The sequence below is a fragment of the Apteryx rowi genome, unplaced genomic scaffold, assembly GCF_003343035.1.
Source record: "Apteryx rowi isolate R43461 unplaced genomic scaffold, aptRow1 scaffold_31, whole genome shotgun sequence".
Classification (NCBI taxonomy): Eukaryota; Metazoa; Chordata; class Aves; order Apterygiformes; family Apterygidae; genus Apteryx; species Apteryx rowi.
The window spans coordinates 3,018,455-3,041,786 of NW_020449530.1; the positions used below are offsets into that span (position 1 = coordinate 3,018,455).

Sequence of the window (23,332 nt, forward strand, 5' to 3'; positions counted from 1 at the left end):
TTGTTATGTTTTCTACCATTTGTGTGTATCTCCAATTTCTAGTAGCTAGCTATATTACTTACCAGCAGACAAATCTTTCACTGTACCTTTTGTATAAACATGTGAAAATGTCTTTACTTATACTCTTCACTACCCCAGTGCAGCTTCATGAAGATATTGTTTTGGTCAATAACATGACATCTTCATCATAATATACAATGGACAATCAGTGTAACACTGGATAATATTCCTTAATTGTTATCAAGAGCGGATGTACAAAAGAACCTCAGGGGACTGCTAAGCCTTTGACTTTTCCAATCCTTGCTTTCATCCACTGGAAGCAGTACTATAAAATGCTATTTAAGTAGCCAGCTGGTTTGGGATGTTTTGTGATCTATTTCTATGGCATAGCTGCCCAGATAAATAAAAACTCTATGTAAGTTATGAGCTTTCAATACAAGTCTTCCATGATGTTGTACTGACACTGCTGGCAACATCACCTGGAGAGTCAATAACTACAAGTTGATGACAGAATCTCACCGGTCACATGCAGAGGTGATTCTGTCCATGTCAKAAATATTCATGTGGGGGAGAAAAAAAGCTCGTGTGGGAGAGAAAGTTGGCAAGTAAGTAGGTATGTGATGATAAATCAGCTAAAATTCTTTCTAGTGAGACTCCACTCCCTGCAATGTAAGAATACTGATATCATGATAAAAAGTTGATAGCCTGTAGTCATACTTTATTCTGCTACAACCCGGTGATATTTGAAAAGCTGGAAAAAGTGGAGTTGCATCAGAATCAGGTTGAGAACATAACATTTCCCATATACAAGATCATATCGCTGTATCTCACATAAGAAAAAAATAGTTGTTTCTGAAGAAAGGGTAAGACATTTACTAGATAATTGAGTGAATTCAAGAAATTTTGTTCCTAAAATGTAGTAATGAGAGGTCACCTTAAGCCCTGAAGAATGTTCAAGAAAATTACACTAGTGAATTTGTAAATAATACTGTTTTTCTGGAAGCTGTTTTTTATATTACAAAAGCCTATAATCAAATATTACTGCTCAGTTTGATAAGATTAGGCTCCAGTTTTACAAATGTCACACTGCAAAAATCATCATTATGCCTATCTTTGTACTGCAGATCTTGCAAAAGCACCAGTACAACAGTTCTGCATGACTTGCAAAAATCTGCATTTAGTTTAGTGCTAACATAAATTCCTAGGGAAAGACTGTAACTCACCACTGCATGAATGAAAGGAAAATATGGAAACACAAAATTTGATCTTCTGTGTGTGGCTCCATTGAACCTCCAGTATAAGGTGTTGCTGGTGTCCTTTTAAGTCCCCAGTGAAATAAGATCTGTCACATGAGTGGATGTCATTCATATTACCAAGTTGTATTAGCTAGACTGAGGGTAAGGTTCTTGCTGTTAATTTTCATAGTTAAATTCTTAAGACTAGCAACAAGATGCTGAGCTGAAGCTTCAGGCATATCATGTCTTCTTGTTGTGAGGGTGAGATTTTTAAGTAGTTTTAAAATTTGGGATAGACCTAAGACATTTCTCTTCTGTCTACTTTCACTAATGTTTTGGCAAACACTAGCCATGCCCAGTTGAATATCTTGGTGTACCTCCAAGCTTGTCCAAGCTTGTACCTCCTGCCTGTCCAGGCAGGCAACTCATCTGTGTCCTAACTCCTTTTAAAGACAAGACCTGGGTGTATCGCAGTCTGCACTGCTCTCTGCCCTGAAGTTTCTGTGGGAAGAAATCTGTGGGCTTGAGGGCAGGAAGGCACAATATCTACTCAGTGTGGAAGGACAAGGCTGGCTGCTAGGTACTCCCATGGCAGAGTTCCCTCCAAAGTTTGACTGCATTTAGTGTGCTCTTTTTACTTTATGATCCAAACCATTTATGAAATTATGGCTGAGCTGTTGCCAAGTTATATTCAGAGATTCTTGTTCTTGAATGATAACAGAAAATTATTCCTCAATAGTTTGTGTATCAGCTAGTTTTGTAAAGCTTGTAAAGCACAACGTAAATTAAAAACACTAAGAAGTGCAAGATACCAGCGGTCATCTCTCTCTTTTTCAAATTTCAAATTCCAGAGTCCAGATTAACACTTCAATGTAGAGATGGTGAACTGTCCAATTAAGCAGTATCCACTGACAATGTTTGTTCATTTTACATCCATTTATTACCCAGTGAAGGCATGATTAATTTTTATTTTGCCTCAGAAATATGTTTTCTTCTTTTTACCACTGCTCTACTTCAATGCTTATCTGGAACACTACTATCTTTTCAATATCACCACACTGGAAATGTCTCTCTCTTATATCACTGCACTTTGGAAATGCCCTGATGTTGCTAAGCTTAGTATAACAGGATTCTGTGACATCTTGAACTGTAAAGGCTCAAAAAAGAGAACAAGGCTAAAGGGAGTGTGGAGAACATGGAGGAGGATAGGACAAAAAAGAGAATTTGAAATGGGGATACTCCAACACAGTGGTACCTCATACATAATATATTCCTATCTGCTGATACTCAGGTCCAGTTAAAATTCAGAATAGCTTCAAAAAAAAAATTGTTGCTTGCTTTTTCAGAAGATGAAGTCTTTTTTTGATTCTTACTTCTGTGATCTCCAATCTGCTCAAAGTGCTTTGAAATTAGCACAAAATTTTACTGTGTTTCATTTTACAAATAAAGCATTCTGTAGCTATGTAGCCTAGAAACCACAAAAAATTGTGGATTTCTGTCATAAAACACTTAACTGTCAGGTAAATGTATGGGCCACAAACAGGCACATTGCTACTCTTGTAAGAAGAAAAAATTGTGCACAGACTGAAGAGGAAGCTTAAAAAAATTCGGGAATTACAGAACGGCTAATACAACTCATGCATTATCCTGCCCTAACTTTGCATTCATGTTTATGCAACAAGACTGACTTGAGAAAAGAATGGTATGGAGAAAGAATTTCTGCTATAACAAAGCTTGACTTAATAACTTCTACAGACAGTTAATTATTTTATACCTTTGGTGAAGGAGCCACAGACAACTGGCACTGGTCCAAAAGACTATTCTCTTTACAGTGCTTTTTCACACAAAGATGCTTTGCAAGTAGATTTACATCAAACAGAGAAACAGCTCACTTATGTTTACAGAAATCATCTCTAGGGAAGTTTCCATTCCTTTGTTTCCTTTTGTCCTCTTTTCCTTTGCATACTTAATCACCCTTTGGTAACACCATTTTGTTGACTGATCACTTCAAAGCAAACCCAACAGGAACGGTCACCAGAAACCAAATTGTAATTATGGTATCTTCAGAAGAGTAAAGAATTTCTCCTCTGTTGTCATATTACCTACCCCAAACAGCATTTAAAAGAGATGCTTAAAACCATATTCTCAGAATATTATTATTAAGTTTGCAGTCATTCTATCCTGCTAGTAAACAGCTGGCATCATCTTCAAAACCTTTACACACAATCCCTGTCACTAAATTTTTCAATTTCTGAAAACTGATATTGAGAGGCAGTTCTTTACATGGCTCCAAGGAGACTCTGGCATAGTCCAAGCTGGTAAAAACAAAAGAAATGAGGACCTCAAGACTGGAAAATGATTTTTGACTTTGTACATGAACAGAAATACACATTTTCAGGGGAGCCAATTTACATGTTTCTAAGCATTGTCTCAGTTCCCCAGCTTTTGCCTAGAAAAAATTACACGTTAGCAATGAGTCACATCCTTAGACAGCTGTAAAACAGTTGAATTTAGTTAAGAAATTACTTCATTCAGAGGAGGTTCATTAATATCAATAGGTCAACCTAGTCAAAAGTAGAGTCCTTGTGTTGTAAAATTCCATCTTTGACACTGGCCAATATAAAAGAGGTTTTTGAAGTGAGGGGTGCAGGAGGAGGCATTCTCTCTAACCTATAGATATTGCTTATGTCACAAAGCATGCAGGTTAAATATGAATGAACAATGCTTTATGTAAAATGCAATTTTTTTAACAAAAGTATAAAAGCTGATCATAAAAGATTTGTTTCAGCAATATCTAAGCCAATTGGTTAATCACCCATGGTTAATTATATAATCCATTAAGAAAAAAATCACTGTTTTGYCTTAAAGCTTCACTTAGTGACTCCTTATTTTTGACACYATTGATCAGCTAAGAGAGAGTCAGTATCCATTATCCACCCACAGCAAGATTTCAAACTGGGTTGTTTATCAAGACAATTTGTTGGCTCCAATCTCAGGGCAATACACTTATTCGCTCAAGTAATTTTAAACAGAAATCTGCCATCATAGATAACAAAACAAATTCATATAGATTCTGCTTCTCATCTTCTCCTTCAGTGAAACATTAAGTTTGTAAATTTAGTTTCAATTTCTTTCATATATGTTAAAGTGTGACTTATATTGAGAACCATAATTGTGGTAAATTATTTTGCAATCTAATTATGCATAACATCCATTTTGTTGCAATCCTGGCCTAATCATCCACAATAGCATCATGCTAATGCTTCTTTCAGGTGTGTCCTGACATTACCAAGCAATCTCTTTTGACTATGCTTTCTAAAGCTTTATTCCTAAGACATATCAAATATGAACGGATTAAAAAAATGACTATTTGGGGAATGTTTGGTCCTTCCTGTACCAAGTCCCAGAATGGACTTTGCTGATATATGTACACAGATTTGATTTAGGAAAGTTAACTACAGAAAAAATACAAATACTATAATTCAGAGTATTTTCAGAATAGGGGTTCCCAAATATTCGAAATAAGGAAGACTGAAACTACTTCATCTTGGAAGAGCCTCTCCCTTTCTTACAAAAGGCTGATAAAAAAAGGAAAAATTTAGAACCAGTGCATGTTAACTTAGATTTGATACTCCATTTTGCAAGAAACAGAATAAAACTGAGATGCTCAGATGTTGGTTTTGGAGTAGCTTGAGCTTTACAAGATTATATATCATGTTTAAAATGTGTCAAGTGAAAAGCTTATTAAATTATTAATTAAAGTTTTTCACTTGGATAAACCCCAAGTACAGCGATCCATTGCTTGCTGTTGTCAAACAAATACCCTTCATTCCATGACAACTTGATCTCATATACTTGGGAATGATAATGCTATTTTCCTACCTTACTTTAGATTTTGATATGGTTCTACAGAGAGTAAAGATGCCATACCTACTGAAATACCTCTACTTAGATCCTTTCACAGTACATACTACATATCATATGCTCTTCACAGAGAAGAAGATGATGATAAGAGCCATGAGGACAGGAAAGGCTTAACTTATCACAGCACTGCAATAGCTAAGATTGGAAATTAGGAAGCAGAGAAGATGACCAAACATTGATACAGACAGACGGACAGGATGGGGTCATGGGATTTAATGTTGACTGTAAAGGAAATCCTGACAGCAAACTAAATTTCATCTGTGTTATCATTTAGGAACACTCAAGCAGAAGGCTGTACAATTTGAACAGAGATTTTAAATGAGACTCAGATTCACACACCGAATTCCATCTTCCAAATCAATGATTTAATACAGTGATTAAAGAAATACCATAAGGTAAAATTGCCCTAAACCAGAGGAGAGAGCTCCAGAAAGGAAGGATGTTTCCAGTTCCAATGTAAAATATGGCCAACCAGCTGCCATTCCCCTGTTTTATTCTCCCTGAAAGGAAAGACTGATGAATACAAAGGGAGAAGGAAGGTATTACTGTAAATACTAAACACAAGAGTATATATTTTTGTTGAGTATTTTGTTATCACTGCTATTACAGAGTTACTTCAGAACACAGGGATAGGCAACAGAAAAAAACAAACTTCAAAATAAAATTCACTCAAGGTCCGTGTTCCAAAAATGTATGAATTTAAGAAGCCACATATATTAAATTACTCCCATTATTTGATCACACTCTTTCCCATTTTATACCACAGACTGCTTTAGACAGCACTGCAATCTCTACTAAAAATAAAGGCTGGGAGGGAAAGAGTGTGGTCCTCTTCATCCAGAAGTTCTCTTTAAAACACTCCACCACCCATCACTGGCTGAAGGGCAGGAAGGGCTTCCCAACTGTCAAGCCCATGTGTTATTCTGGGACAAGGTGATTCTCATTTCCCCTGGTGACACCGTTCCATCTTGAGCAGGGACCGGAATGGATTTTTCTCATCCCTTGGATAGTGAAATCACAGGCTTGAAAGCCATTCACATACTTGTGCCTTATGACAGTTTTAATGACTGTATAAATATTGAGTCGAAACTCACCATAGAACATTTTCTAACCTAGTGGGTTCAAAACCATGCTTGAATCAAGCAAAACATAGATCTGAACTGAAAAATGACTCCTTCCTTGTTCTAGTGCAGTTCACTGAGTTGGCTAACCCAACCAGTAACAGCTGCTCCAGACACAGCTCAGACAATCCCCTGAGGGGCAGAAAATGCCTGAATAGCAATTCAGCGGTGACCAAAGTGTCGGAAATTGCAAAGTCTTGCAACCCAGAGAGCAATGAAAAGCCATGCGAGGAAGACTGATGTAAGCAACCTCAAAAATGGCACACGCCCTTGCTTTTCCTGCCTCCTCAATCATCGAGGACTTTGTATTTGTCTAGTACGACAGTGAATACACCAACAAAGCTTATTAGCTTTATCTTGCCAAAAAAACTACACATTTAATTTATAATGAAGTCAAAGGGCCCCAAAGTTGGCCGTTTTCCCAGATTCCTTCAAGAAACCAGTATTTGTCAGTCCCACTACCTATGAGTAATGTTCTGTGTTGCCAATCAAGAGGTTATCTCAAAGCACAAGAAGGACATAATATTAAAGCAACTGCTGCTCTTTGAGGGATACTCAAAAAAAGATTCCTTCCATATATGATAGATCTGTTAAATTGTGGTTTCAGTTTTTGAAACACTGGAAAACAGGTAATTCCAGGAACTCCATGAAGTTCCCTTGTAACTTTACGATTGCTATCCATTTTCTGTAACACTATTACGACAATACATATCAATTTACAAACCTACATTAGCCAGCTGCAACAGCTGAACTACACAACCAACACCATTAACCTCACAGTCCTGCTTTCCTTCGTAGTTAGAAACTACTTATCTAAAAGGAGGACTGGATAATCATTATTTCAACAGATAAAAATCAAGTACTTTAGTCACTAAAGGCAATAGGGAAGATTCTTTCTTTAATAACATCAGCATAAACTGAGAGAATTTTCCTTGTGTTACTATATCTTAAGATAAGAAATTGTTTTGCTATCTTTCATACACATCAAAACAACACTTGATTTTTGAAAGAGTATTATAATTCATCTGGGAATACAGGTATATATGCTGCATATAGTCCAGATATTTTTATTTTTGTTGTGGTATCATACAAAGCTCCCAGTAGAAGAGGGGGTTGTATAAAAATAAAGCAGCATATTCTGCATATATAAATTACAACTTTTAACATGCCCTGTCAGAAAACTCATTAAATCTTAATACTGAATATCCATAATTTTATTTTGAATCCAGTAGCTTTCTCCAACATGGATGCTGCATTGGTAACCATAACTATACACTGAAAATCATTGTAATAAGATACAAGTTTCTTTGCTTAAAAATCAGTTTTTCAAATTTAACTTTTGCCTCTTCCAGCAATTAAGAAATCTCACATAATTTACTAAACCACCTTCAGGTGCATGTTRGCATGAATTAATTCACTCACAAACAGATTTCACTGCACTGAAGTTTAATAGAAGTGAGTCCTACACATCCCTGAGATTTATTTTTAAACCATGTATTTAAAAATCGCATTTTTGGAGTTATTATCTTCCAAGACCATGCAGGATTTATATGAGGTTCTCCATGCATCTTATATTTTAGGTGACTAGTAATGAGAGTTACTTAAATTATAATAACAGTGTTTTTCTGAATGATTCCATGATACAACAAAAAAATGAGAACAGATGATGGAATCCATGTGGCCCACAACATATCAAACATTCTGGTTGCTATTGGCAAATGACCATTTTTAATACTTTTTGAGAATGACTGGCCATATTCATTATTAGCTCTTAATAAGCAAATGTTTATATGCTTAGAAGTCAGTAAGAGGAAAATTACTTGAATAATGATTACAGAGGTAGAGTGGGCCAAGTACAGCCACTAACCTTATGAAAGAATAATTCTGAGGAAAACAGTAGTAAATGCATGAACTCAGTTCACATGTGAAAAGCTAAATATAACTAACTTATGAGGGAGCCATTTGTATAATTTTATGTAAATATAAATTGCTCTTTAATTGTTCAAGAACATCTATAAGAAGCCTAGGTGCTCCTGAATAATTTTTCAGTATCTAAATAAAAAGATAGTATTTCTAGTATGTAGTAGCATTCAAGAGTGCTTCATTCTGGTTGATGTGAAGAGAAGAAAACCAGAAGGCAAATAAATTTTAACGTACATAGAGCTCAGAAACTGTCTTCAGAATGACTTCTAATGAACCTAAAGAGACAATATTAAAAAAGAACACTGTACAGGCTCTAGATTTCTCCCACTCTCCTGCATGATATAATCACGATCTTTATACTGATAAAACAAGGAACTAGATGCTAGTGTCTCTAAGATGGAATTCACGAGAGTCCCAGAAATGAARGGTATCTCCCAAGGGGAAAAGGGACATGTCAAGGGATTCTAGCAGAAGCAGATATATTCTGCAGAGTGCTGACTACTATCTCCAGGAGATAGTCCAGAATGTAAGAGGCAGGGTGGGAGGGGTGGATCTGCGGAAACATTAAGGTAAGAACCTCATTCATCTAGCCAGCCAATGTGCCTTGTGTCATCCTGTCGGTAGGAAGAACCTCTCTTACACAACAAGGAAGCATGTTTGTTGACAGAGCTACTAGCATCGATGCCAGGAGATGCAACGTGGCAAGGTGTCAGAAAGTGCTAAAAGTTTTTGTAGGGCTGAAACGAATCGAGTAGCTGGGCTTGATAGTGGTATACTAAAAGAATCCTCCCACTAGAACTAAGCCACACTCATATCATTAACACTTTTCCTGATCAAAATTCTTGGAACAAGAGATGCCAGAGAAAAGGCATAAAACAGTTTGCCATGAAACTACAAATGCATCCAGCAAAGACCCTGAGGAATAGAAAGCCTGGTGCTTCTTGTTGATGTTCTGAATAGTAGACGTTTGTACTTAGGTCAAGCATACTGAGTCTCCYTCTCCTGGCTTAATGACATGAAACAATTCCAGCTCAACACTACAATGCTAAGAATGCCCAGGAGATGATTTATTGTTGTCAATAAACAAGTTTGAAGTTCCCAGCAGACAGAACGGAATTTCAGCATGTACATTAATACATGTGGTCAGGTACTCTTTATTTTATAACCTAAACAAGATGCCTATTACTATGGGCTATAAACGCACTGGTGAAGGCCATAAAAATTATTAACTTAAGAGTTGTGAAATATCTGCTCTCTTGGAAACCAAAAGCCCTGTACAATAAGAATGCTGGAGTGCACCTCAGTGTACAAGAAGACATCTGCCATGATGGATCTGGATTAGGCAAGAAGATCAAAAGAACATTCCTCGGATCAGTTCCTGGAGAATACACTGTCACCTCTGCCAGCACTTGTAACTAAGGGATATCTGTCATTGAGAAGACCATCTGAAGCTAAGCTTGTGGACCTTTTAGGACTGATATTCCAAATCAGAAAGATGTATGTTGCTATATGGCTCAGAAATGTTAAGAKCAAATCTCATGATCTAAAGCCTCTCCTGGGAGGGAAAAGATTTTGCTGACACTGAAACCAAAGTTGCTTTAATGAACCCTAAGATCTGGATGGTAATCAGTCACCTTTAAACCTAATCTACCAAAGATTTGAAAGGCGGTATGAAGAAACTGAAATATGCCCCTAAGCCTTATTAGTTGTACATTTAGGGGGGGAAAAAAAAAAGACAAAAAAAAAWGACATGCCATTTCATTTTACCTGGGCTGCAATTGCTCTAAAAAACTCTAAATGGATTCTCAGAGAAGTTGAAAGTCAAAATGGAAGGATAAGGATCCTATTTTCAAAGTGGTCACGGTTTACTATAAAATGAAGATAAATTCTGTAGTGTCATTTCCTTTGTGGAAATGAAACAACTAATCTCCTCCCTGAATAGTGGAAATGAAAAAAGCAAGAAAAAAAACAAAAACAGGATAATTATGCTGAACTCACATAATGAAGACTTTCCAGATTTCTTTGGTATTTTCACTGCATCGAGAGGCATTGATAGCAATAGTCATCAATGCCTACTGAGAGCAAAATCTGTCTGAGAGCAAAAGTGATACATGCCTGCCAAGATCGAGAGGTACCAATGCTTATTGATAGGGATTGATATTGACAGACATCATTTCATAGTGATACATCTTGAAATCAACAGTCATCGAGACCACTTGATATTGAGACCGGTCAATGTTCATAGTCGTTGGTGCCTACCGAGAGCAAAATCTGTCTAAGAGCAAAAGGATGAGGGAATGGAGTGAAAATTATCTTTAAAGTACAAACACTGTGACATCAACATTGCTGTTGTAGTAACTATGACCACTACTGATTTTAACCAATGAGTTACAAGTTCAGTTTGCAGTCCCTCTTTCCTGCCACACAGTATTTCCTATCATTAAGCACAAGACATTTGATTTCTAAGCTTTTTGAAAACTAGAGAGCATTACCTTACATTGAGAAAGGTACTGCCTCTTATTCAAAAGAGCAAGAAGACTACATCTGGAGTCTTTCCGAATACTGGCTAAACAAATAACATCAGCACAGCCACAACGAATCTGTGTTCTTCCTCTACTTCATCACAGGTCAACTAACACATGGTGTGTGGGGAGCTGCCAAAAACCACCCCTATGTTCAGACACTGAAACTTATATTTTGTTTGACTGCAGCTGCATTACACAATGAAGGGAGCATTATCCCTCCCTGCCACAACAAAACGTGACCTTCCCGCAAAGCAGCAGGTGATAGATTCACTGCTTCTTTCTCTTTCATGGTAACTGTTATTTATCTTTTGTCCCCAAAGCTATTTCTGTAAACTGCTTCGATTACAGAGTATTGATTTTTTCCCCTATTCCTTTGCAACCGAATCTACCAGCACAGAGAGACAGATGTTTTTCAGATTCAGATTTGCCCAGCATACTCGCTATTCTATTTTCCAACATTCTCCCCCTATCTGTGACTCTAACAAGTCAAAATGAGATTTTATGCTACATTTATTTTCAATGAAATGAGGAAAAAAAGAGCCCCAAACTCTGTAAAACTAAGTTTTTGCATGAAATGTCAGACACGAAGACAGTAAAGATCATTTTTGCAGTCTCCAGATTTCTTGCATTTGCTTTATTTCTATTGTCTCAAATAAAGGTGCTATAAAGCAGCTTAACTGTAAACACTTAAAACTGGAAAGCTTCCAGAATTTAAAAGGTGAATACACATGGTTTTCTCAGTAACCTACACCAGTATTTTAGTGTTTACTTGTTATCAGTAGTGATGCCAATTGTCATGTTAATTTTGCTAATCTTTCTTACTCATAATCATTCATTACTTTCCTCTTCTGGATTTCAGAATGATCAAAAAGCATACTTTCTAGTTCACCACCTTTATTTATCAATATAGCAAGGTTATTAATGGCACATAAAACAAACTATGCAGTTAACCTGTGTTAACAAATCAAACAGAGACCCACTAGCCCCAAGAAAGAGTGCATTTCAAATCATTTTTGCTTCAATGTCAGAAACTGCATGGATTTAGTACAACACAGTTTTGGACACCATATGAACCATTTTCTTGTCAATGTGATCAGAGTAAGCAACCACACAACTGAAACACTCACTGAAAAAAAGAAAAATGAACAAAAGGATTTTTTGACTAGTCCAAATGCCCACATAGCCATATATGGCTTGGCTATGACTATATTATTAGAAGAGGTGACCTTTCTAAATTTTAAAAGAAAGCTAACAACTTTTTCTAAATGGATAAGTTATGCAAGTTAATAACTTTTCAATAAATTCTTTCCATTTGAACCTCTTTATGATTTTAGTATTTGTTACAAATTATCTTTTTACTTAGCATTAAGACATCCTAGTGTTCAAAATTTAGTTCAAGAGAGTGCCTACTGCAAAAATATCCTCAAATTTGAACATATGCTGCAGGAAAAGCATTTGGTAAAAAATGATTGAATAGTATCAACTAATCTGAAACTTAATTCACTTAAATTCTTGCCAACACCTGTGCCCCATACCTCTTCATAACTACAAGCAGCAGTTATATATGCTGGTGATATTTCCAAATATCTATAGAAAAAAAAAACTCTTAACACTATACAAAAGCAAAAGCTTTTTTTGTGCCATACCTCTTTCATAGTCTTTCACTGTATACAATTAAAGTGCCTAAACACCACTTAATATCGGATAACTGAGCCAGTAAAAAATACTACTATGTAGGGCTTCTGAAGATACTTTCAACTGTACCAGATTCATCCAGACTTTCAATTAGAATATACAGATTAAAACCTGATCTGCCTGAAAATACCAGTTTTTAATCAGAGAGAGGATTAAAAGGACTATTGTCCATAGAAGCAAAAGTTTAAAGGCTGTCCTTTTTATATGAAATAAAATTCTGAACTGTCATCGGAAGCTCTGAAAGACAGCACTAGGATAAATCAGAAAACAGGCTGTATACTTTAATAAGAGCATAAACTCAATATAATAAGGAATGCAAAAAGAAAAAATAAATCTATCAGAGGTTACAACATAAAGTTTTAAGAGAAAAACATTAATATGAGAGGAACTATAGGCTCCTCAAGTTCCAGACAGAGGGCAGAAACAGCTACCTGTACAGTCAAAGAAGGACAGCCATGACAAAATGAGGGAAAATCTCAGTTTCCTCTAGCACATGAAAGAGATTTAATGCAAGTTCTCATGACTTGAAGAGTACATAAAGAAAACTAGACCTGTCCCTCATATATTTTCCCAAGTTTCGTTTTTCTATGGAAGAGACCTGACAAGAAAAATTAAACAAGAAGAAAATGCAAAGCTCAACCTATAGAAAATCCCAAACTCAGTCTCAGATTCCAGGTCTGAACAAACAATAAAAAGTTAAGATAAAGATATCAAACTTAAAACTTTGAAAGACTGAAGTTGTGCACATTCACCTTAGGCGATATAAAAATAAAAAGAAATTCCGTATCACATCACATAACCTCCTATACAAAGATTGTCAGCTGGATTCTGTACAAAAATATTCTAGTTTTGCTAATTATAGAAGCTGAACACAAAATCTTTGGATTTAAAAACCTCACAGTTTAACTGTTCATGCTAAAGGAATAGTTCCAACAACTTGAAGGTTAAAGCAAAATCAAATCTATGTGGTGTTTCTAGTTACTAGCAGGGAACAAAGATACTTTTCCATAGGCAGGTTATATGTCTTCTGTGTTTAAGAAGCTCAGAGACAGGTTCTGAAGCTCACAACAACTCAAATTACTGTTTACTGCAGTAGTGTTGTCCTCTGTTGAGCAACCTATGAGAACAAGACATCAAAACCTTTACATCTAGAAGCCTAGGCCCTTACTTTCTGACCTGAAGCGACCAGGTGCTTTTACTTAAAGGCAGCAGCAAACAAACCTCAAAAAATAGGCTAGGCACTTGAAGAGACAAAGATGAAACTGTGATAATGCAGATTGCAGTGGTATGAAGAAAACAAGTACTAAAAGTGAGCTAAACCACAACCTTCAGCACTGCTTATAAATTAACCAAAGAAAGAGCATTCTAAAGAGTTATGTAGACCAAATGAGAAAACATGTGAAAAAACAATTTAAAGAGTAACTGAAAATAAAACAAGCTCACTGAGATTTAACATTTGCACAAATGTCAGAGTCTCCACTTCCTGGTTAAGCATTCAGCTGGCATCTCAGTATTTGGAGTGTGCCTGACCCATTTTGAACACAAAGAGACAGCACAGAAAGCTAACTCTACAAAAATTACAGACCTTTGAGTGCTCCTAAAAGGATGAACAGTCAAAAAATGAGACCATGAAGGCTGGGAATAGGGTTCTGAAATTCTAGAATTATGGTTGATTTATAGCTAACCTCCATACCTGATCTTTCATTCTTGTATGAGGTCTGCTCAAATGGAACTTAACATGTCCTAAACCCTCATGATTGATAGCTATATACTAGAAGAAAAGTCACTGAACAGGCATGAGAAATTAATCAGTATTCTGAACTATTAAAATTATAAGAATTCCATGAAATTGTTTAATATTCTGTGAACTAAAATTTATTGTGATACAAGCATTTCTCTCTTTTTACCATGTGTAGCAGTTGCCTGGGGAATACTGTGTGCAATGTGACAACAATCATCCATAATGACTTGCTTTGCCCTAGGATTCATTGTCCTTTGGGAAACTTCCCTTATTTCTCTGACAAGGTCTACATTTTCTTATCCAGAAAGATATGCAGGATGATCTGAACCCTGATTACCCTATTCTATTACCTCCCAAGAAATATTAAGTATTTCTAATGAAAGTTATATATACTAACTTCTTCCTGAACATTTCTCAGTAAGTTACAGAGGAATCATCCTAATTACTTCTATAGATATAATCCTTCATTCACTTATTCACATACTGATGCCATAGTCACTCCAGTGTCCTATACCTCAAATCAATGTGGCTTTCTTAAGTTGGTGGGTGTGAAAGGATTGATTTTCCACCAGATCTGCCCTCCTATAAAAACTTCAGTCATTGTTAATAGTGAAGTGGAAGCAGAAGAAGTACATGCAAGCACTGAAAAGCAACAACATTTGCTTTGAAAATTTTCTGCTTTTCTTTCTTCAAAGCTTTGACTAAACTAAAATGTATCATTCACTGTCTTCTCATTACATGAACAGACTGAATCATTAACCTTCAAAACGTAAATTCTTGTTCAGACTTTTTGACAGCCTTAGGAATAAGGATGTGCCAGACATGTATCCTGTTTCGACATCTACAATCTTACCTTTTTCTGAAGAACATTAACTTTGCGTTCCTTCACATCTAACATGTCCTTGAGGTCATGGATCTCTCCTGCTTGAGTCCCTTTCTCCTCTGCTATCTCCTGAATTTGCTTTGTCTTCTTATTTAGCATTGTCTCTTTCTCCTCCAGACGTAATCGTAATGCATCCACCTGGATTTACACATGTAGAAACAGGATTTGTTTAGCAAGGAAGGAGAGAAATTTTAGAAAAGAAACTGCACTTGTACAAGAAAGTGAGTGTTGTCAAGCTGCAAGTAGATTCTGATAACTAACATCTCTTCCTTTAAGACTTCAACATACATCAGCTTGTGGCAAAACAGTTATCACAAGTGGTAGGAGACTGAACAATGAAAATAATCAAATGTTTTATTCCCAAATTACACGACTAATGCTCCTTCTAGGAACACCTGAAACCATACTTCTAACATCTCAGTCTTATAGGATACAAGTTTGGAATTTTATTCCTCAGAGTAGAAGCCACTAGAATGTATTTTTTCTAAGCAGCGAAAGTTCTCTCACATGTAGAAAAACTGTTCCTTTATTGGAAACATTACTAACATGCAGAGATTTAAATATTGACTATTAGTATCAAATAGCTACTTTATATTCTATCATTTAATCAGAATATTAGCTCAGGCTGCAAGTAATGACAGCAAAGGTCTTTGTGGCTGCTGCAGATCAGAACATAGAAAGAGGACTACCTTAAGATGGCTAAGAGTATTTTGGCTTAAATAGCAACAAAATAGTTTTAAATGCAAGGTGCTTTTTCTGAAGGATGCAGATAAAATGGAACAAATGACACATTTCAGAATACTGTGGGTGCAATTTGGACTCATAAAGATACTTAGAGCTCCCACGGCATCAATAAATGTAGAAACGCACTCTGGGAATTGTGTGGCATCCCTAAACTTCAAAACTGCATGTTGAGAAGCTTCTGCTTTTCCTTCTACATTTTTCTTGCACAAATGAAACAGTGCTCACATGACAAAAAAATGGGAGAAGGAATCAGAGCTATCTGAATACGAATTTGATGAGAGGAAAAAGATCACGACAGAGCACAGACTATACTCAAAGACCTTTGTGGAATATGAAATCCAACACTCCCAACCTGCTCAAGATACCAAAAGAAACCCACTGATCCCTATCCACTTGGCATTCAAGCAGAACTCAAATCTGCCAGCATGGCTGCTAATCTTTTTTGACAGTATCAGGTTTGGTTCCTATTAGCTGAATCCATTACAGGACATCAGTCACAGTGAGTAAACAGGGTGATCTTTGAATTTCTTGGTCCTTCTAAACAGCTCAGGCTAGTGAGACATGAAGCAAAAAGAAGACTTGGACAAGTCCAACTAGAGAATGAATTTAAAGACAGGCAGTACATTTACTCTATTTTGGACAGCATTTAGTTTTAATGTGTCATTCTAATTCCACTTTATTTTAATTTGCTAATGAAAAAGTTGCCTCTAAGGCTCAACATTTATAGTATGTAACTCTCACAAAAGCCTTTGTTGTTCTGTCTAATTCTTTTTATGTGGAGCAATAAGCCCTTGCCAGTGGGGAAAAGAGCAGCCCTGCTCTTCCAATCAGCACTGCAATCCTGCTGCCACCTCTACATCTGGAGCCTTCTCACTTTCACATACATTATTAAAATCACATTCCTAATCTCTCACCCAGCAAGTGGGGCATGGAACATATTGTGCACTGATATGAGAGTAGCAGGTATTATCCATGTATGATTTCATTATAAAGACTATCGATACTATAAAAGTTTAACAGGTGGATCAGACTTTGTCTTCTATTTAAAAACACACAGAAGTGTTGATTGATCAGATATGTCCTACTCTGGATACATCTAGTACTGAAGCTAAGAGTCACTTTTATTCATTCTTGAAGGGAAACTGAAAATCTTCCTCACAAGAAAATCCACATACGCTCAACAGTTGTGTTGCAAAATATGTGAGACACTCCAGATGCCTACAGCAAAGCATTAAGTGAACATTCAACATCTGCAAACAAAAATTTATCCACAGAAAGCTTTCCATTTTCTGATTGATTATTCTCTTTGAACTCTATATTAACTTATGGTTTGGGGTAAATTGCATTCCTGGTTTTATTTGCGTGAGGTCCCTGCCTAGGAAACCACAAGAAACACTTTCAAGAATATTTTCAAAGGCTGGCAGGACACACAGTCATCACCTTAACACTATTCTTGGCAGAACACTCTACTTGTTTATTTATGTCAACTCAGTTTATGTATGGCATCCACCCACAGTGACAAGAATTGAGGTCTCTGGCAGTCAGGTGATGCCAACTTCAACAAAGTCAGCTTAAGATTTTCTCTGCATATGGAAACGATTAGGCAAACAGCCACTGAGGTGCTGACGCCCCTTCTCCTGACTTCTGCATCTTGGATAGTGTTGTCTTAACCCAGGTTTAACCTAACTACTTGCACAGTAATAGCCTGCCATGCCTTTAATTATGCATGGCAAGTAAAATATTAAAGTGCAGCTCAGGCAACTGCTAGTTCTTCATACAACAAAGTGCTTGCTAACTCAGCCTGAACGTACCATCCAATTTCCCATAGAGCTTTAGTAAAATGCGCACATTAGTTGTCACCTTCAACACAACAGCCTTCCTAGATGAAGACACAATAGGTATACTAGAGCCCTCTTTTTAGCTGAGTACCATACCTAAGACTACAAATCTCTTCACTGTAAGAACTCTATATGAAAAACTGAGTTAGGAACCATTGATTTTTCTTCATCAAATTTTCCAGTAGCAGCAAATAATATTCTGCAACTCTGTTCCCAATATGTACAGCCATACATTAAGCACATAGAATTTTGACTGGAAACTAGGACTAGAACACTAGCACCTCCATCAATTACCAGAAAAGGTAATGACACAATATTTAAATTTATTCTAAAGCCTTTTTCCCCCCTGTGATTTTGCAATTAGATCAAAATTGTAACTTTAGGAATATTACCAATTCATATCTTAGGGAAATCACTAAAATTTTCAAATGTCCATAGTGTAATAGAAGTTTATGTTCCATTTTCAGAATTGACTAAGGAGCTTGAATCAATAGGACTTGAGCTTCAAAACACTTCTTTTTTTTTAAAAATCATTTTTACCAACATCTCTACTGTATAGGAGTGATCAGGGTATTATTATGACACTGGTGATTCCCACACAGGTTTAGGGAGATGTCTGCAATGTCTAGAAAAGGCAGTGTTCTACTCTCTTCCTGAGATCGAGTGATTCTTCCCRTTTAACTGCCACCTGTCCAAACCACAGTTGAACCATTGATTTAGACCAGTGAATAAAGCCATAGTCCATTCAGAAAAATCAGAAAGTACGATCACCCATAAGTTACGACCAAGCTTCATGGTCTCTCTCTAATGGCAAAATTCAAACCTTTTATTTTCTATTGGTATGACTACGTTATTGATAGCAAAAGGAACAGACAGAATACCAGTCCTGAAATATATGTCCAGAGGTTGCTATAATTTCTAATAAGGGCTTAACTACTTTTCAAAGTAGAGCTTGAAGTAATTCTGTCCTGTCTGTGCCAGCACTCAGAATTCAGAGATAATTGAGAAATGCACCGAAGAAGTAAAACTCTATTTTGTATGCGATGTGAAATGTTGCTTTTTCCCTACTATACACATTGCTAGGTAAAGTATCCAACTACATGAAATGAGAAGCTATATTTCAAAAGGATAAGTTTTGTGACATTCTATTACTATCTTTTGAACAAGTTATAACACAGAAATGGGCTAAGCTGTTTTCCTGGTAGCATAGTCAGTAATTAAGATTTAAGTAGCATGTTTCCTGACTGATTTTGAGTGCAGTAGCGGTTCACAGGCCTTAATTCTCTATTTTCAACATTGATTTTTCTTACAAATTGCACTGGAGTTGACTCTTTACCATCCCATACAAATTGTAACAATATCCTTTACGGTCTGTAGAAGAATTCAGAGTGAATTCTCTGTGAACATACAGCTCTTAGTTATCTGGACAACTCATATATGATTACATGACCATGTCACAGAGGAGAGGTGCACACACTCGGCTTTGTGCAGAGCCTATCTGGTTCTTGCTGGGCTTATAAACTCAATGCAGGACACGTACTATTTGCAGGGCCTGCTCAGGTCGGAAAAATAGTTCAACTGTTCTTCCACAACCTCTAGCACAAGGTGTTAATACCTAAACACAGTGAATTTAGCCCTGTGAACTGAGCTCACTGTTTGCAGGAGTCAGCATAAGTTGTGATGTAGCTAGTGCTAACAAGCCTTGTTGGAAACACCCAGGTCTTGTTCACACATTCCTCATTAAACATGGTGCGCCCCCTAACTGTCTTTGATACTGGGAAAGGCAACTGTAGTTTCAAAATGCCAGCGCAAGCCCTAACAAGGAAAGACGCTTAGAAAATTTTATGCTCTATTAAGATATTCAGAGCCACTAATATACTTCCTGAGGACTGGATTTATTTCTCTGCTGAATACAAATCTGAATGTACCATATGGAATAGACTGATTACACATTCATGCCACCTTGGGCACTATGTAAAAATAAAGGGGAATGTTCTCACTGATTGAACTAACTAACCTCCCTTTGAAGCCACATACTTGCCAGCACAGACCTAAGCTAAAGGGCTCATGGGGGCATAATACAAACTTTATAGGGATGGAATCTTAACTCCAAAATAAATATTGATTTATTTTTTGTTTTATTTGCAAAGAGATTGTAAATTTAGGGAACTATTTTCAAAGGTTCTTTCACAAATTGAAAAGTTAACTAGCCTATCCTCTCCACCCAGTAGCCCTCAAGACAAACACCCCAAAATAGGACACTGTTCTTTGTACTTCTACTATGGCAGGTGTAAAATCTAATTTTTGAAATACTGTACTGATGCCTTTTTCCCCACCTACTCTCAGTTTTCTTTAATGGAAGACTAAAAGGCAAAGGCTTATGAAGGTATGCTCTTTTCCCTCAAAACGTTTATGTAAACATGAGGTATTTATTATACTTTATTATATTTTAAGACTGACCAGTGTTGTTAACAAGTGGGACCAGACAGAATCTCATGCTCCTACCCTATTCTTTGTGAAAATTCTTGGATAAAAAGCTATCTTTTCCTTTAAGAAGCAGGTACATCACAGGACATAACAGCAAAAATCTCCTCAGTGTTGTATTTCATTAGCATGTTTCAACCTTATGCCTGAGCGGACTACTTGTGAAGGCAGAAGAAAGGTTGCTCTGTATGATAATTTAATTGTCAGGCTTTCTGTCAAGAGCATCAGCAACAATGAAACAGAGAATCAACAGCTCTTCATATGCGTCAAATCCACACCAGATTGCTACATTTTACTGGGGAGAATGTGCTAGACTGGAGTTGAACCAGTGTTCCAGAGGGCAAAGCCTGCAAACCCACAGCCCATTTACCTCTGTCAGGGGAGCACCATTCTAAAACAGTATTGTTAATATTTCTACTCCACAGCAACAGCTTAGTGAAAGCCAAAGACAGAATGACAGAGGGAAAGACAAAAAAAATCATGTTTCAGAGAAAGAGTCAGGTTTGGTTTTGTATTGCATCCTGGTGCTATATGAGAATCTGATTTGGAAGAAATCAGAGGAAAACAAATATTCTCAATGATTACTTAATAATATTACAGGTCAGAGAATAGAATATAATAATTTACTACATTAAAAAACTACTATGGCCTTCAACTAAAATAAAATCAAAATGTTTCTAATAACTATTCTATCAAGTGTATATAACAATGTCTTGTTTCTAAATATTTTAAATTACACATTCTTCAATAAATACATTTAGTTTTCATAACAGTTGAAATTATGACAATATATGCCAAGACATGAATTTTACTATAATTTATGAAAATCTTTTAAACTTGTTAACAAAGTAAGCTGCAATAAGGACTGCATCTCATTGGCAGAAAAGTATTTATTTTTTAAAAGCAAGAAGTGGAATGTGTCTAGCTTTGTAAGTCTGTTACAATACTGTGCAGTGAAATAATACATCTATATTATTTTCAATCATTACAATGGATCGAAACTGCAATTTGTCTTTTTTAAATGTTTAGTTACCTAATTTCTAGTTCCAATAATATTGTGAATTCTCATCTCTACTGAATATTTTTTTTAAATAAACAAGTACAAATCTAGGGTACAATCTTGACTAGCAAAAAAGAATGAACAAATTTAACAAAATGTTTGTGATTGTAAACTAACACATTTTCATAGTTATACCAACCAACGAAAATGAACCTTGTGTCAAGTAAATAATCCAAATATCAATATAAAAAAAAGATAAAAATAGATAATCTAAATGAAGCTTTCTAGCCTGTAGGAGTAAATCACAATAAAATTGGTCCATTAAATTAACCCATTCTCTTTCTGTCCAATAGGTAACTAGGAAGGCAGGTTTTTTGTGTTTTTTAAATTCCATTAAAAAAAAAAACAACAAAAAAACAGATAAGCTTCTGGATGCACATTTTTCTCTTTCTGTTCCAGAAAAGCTAAGGACCTTGGTACCTTTTCATCTGCTACCTCCTCCCTATTCAGTAACCTCAAATTAATTACCCACCTCAAATTATCTAGTAAACAATCAAATTTAAACACAGAACAATTATCCGCAACTTAAACTTTAAAATTGCCATCTTTATTTCAGCCCTGGAGATAAACTTGTGGACCCTGTCTGTTCTTCCTTCCCTGTCTATGAAAGCTAAGTCTGGTGAAGATACTATCTCTTCATGTAAGCCTTGCTTCACTTACAGTCTTTGACTATCACTGCTACAGCACTACTAGATTGCAGATTCTACACTACTAGAAACAGATTCTGCAATTTCAGCCTCTACACAAATCAGAGAATTATCACAAAAGCTATCTTAGAACAGCCATAGATATTTATTATACAACTTTTATCTCTGCATGTCAAGAAATTGCACCCATAGATTCACTGAACATAGCTATAGAAAAACTACATTGGAATAAAATGTTCAAATAGATTCTATCACACTCTGCATTATGGAATCTTTCTACCAATGTTACCCCCAAATTCTCTTGCATACCTATTTCCTAGCTCTTTTGGCTTTTTATGGTTTTAGCTGCAACAACTCAAAGATTTTTTGATGCATGACTGCCATCTTTTGGAGTTTTTCAAGCACTACAATCTTCCATGCCAGTGGATTGAAATGCTGTTGTTATACAACATTTCATATTTGTTGTTCAAGAATTTCCAGAAGCAATAAATTTATATGCTGTACTTATTAACCATTTGCCATTCATAACTACAGTTGCATCTTACATAATATGGGAATTCATTAAACATTTGTTATCAAATCCCAAATTTCTGAAAATACATTTTCTTTTTCTTGGAATATGCACCATAAAATATGAAACCCTGTCTTTCAGGTGTAAGCACAGGCTTGCATGCAAGAGGTCCTGTACAATTGACAGTAGCAATGAAGCCACAGTGAGCTGTATGCCACTGGATCACTCTTCCTTTCTTTATCTCTTTTGGCTATGAGGTCATTGAAAATAACCCCTGCGCATTGCAGCTTCCAGTTTAGCATACTGACTGCATGTTAGTGCAGCATGTAGTGTAAGTGTGCATTCACCCTCAGGGAGATGTGTGCACCCATACACAAATACTTTTTTTTTTTTTTTTAAACTATCAATCTCCTAGCCTAGAGAATCCAAAACGTATAATCAAAGAAACAATGTGCAGCAATGTGTTCAGAACAAGCAGTACTAAATCACTATGGGACAGATTACAGTGCACCACAGATTCTTCAGAGACAAAAATTTCTAAGTAAACTGTATAATCTAATCAAGAAGAAAAGAACCCTTTCTGTCTCTTCATCTATGGAAAGCCAACAAGTACAGAACTTCCCATTTCACCTCTGTCTGCAGGATGGCAGCTCTCTGCTCTTTAGCTGTAAGAGACTCTTTCAGAACTTCAATATGCTGCTTGCTGTCTGAGAACTGATTTGTGAGGGTCTCCAGCTTTGTCTGCAAGGCRAGCAACTCCGTATCTTTGCGTGACAGCTCCTGTTTCACCTGACCAATCTGAACAAGAAAGGAAAGGTGGAAAAAAGAAAAAATAATTATCAATTTATACCTTTGCTACAACAATAACTAAAACTTCACGCAGCTACCAACAAAAGGTATGATACCCTCAACTCATCCCACAGAGTTTTAAAGCCTTTAGCTATCTTGAACAGAAGGTTAGCAAAAAAAAATGTCATGAGCAAAAGATATCAGGAAAAAAA

At 36.2% G+C, this 23,332-nt stretch overlaps 1 protein-coding gene across 5 annotated transcripts in view; it reads right to left on the reverse strand.

The window, feature by feature from the left end:
• Nucleotides 1-23,332, reverse strand: part of ERC1 (ELKS/RAB6-interacting/CAST family member 1) — a 315,358-nt gene that overhangs the window by 200,401 nt on the left and 91,625 nt on the right. For all 5 annotated transcript variants that reach the window (XM_026070417.1, XM_026070415.1, XM_026070416.1 and 2 more), the window contains 2 exons: nt 22,962-23,129; nt 15,018-15,185 (listed from right to left, as the gene is read on the reverse strand). In XM_026070417.1, coding sequence (XP_025926202.1) covers nt 15,018-15,185; nt 22,962-23,129 — 336 coding nt within the window. The remainder of the gene's footprint in view (nt 1-15,017; nt 15,186-22,961; nt 23,130-23,332) is intronic.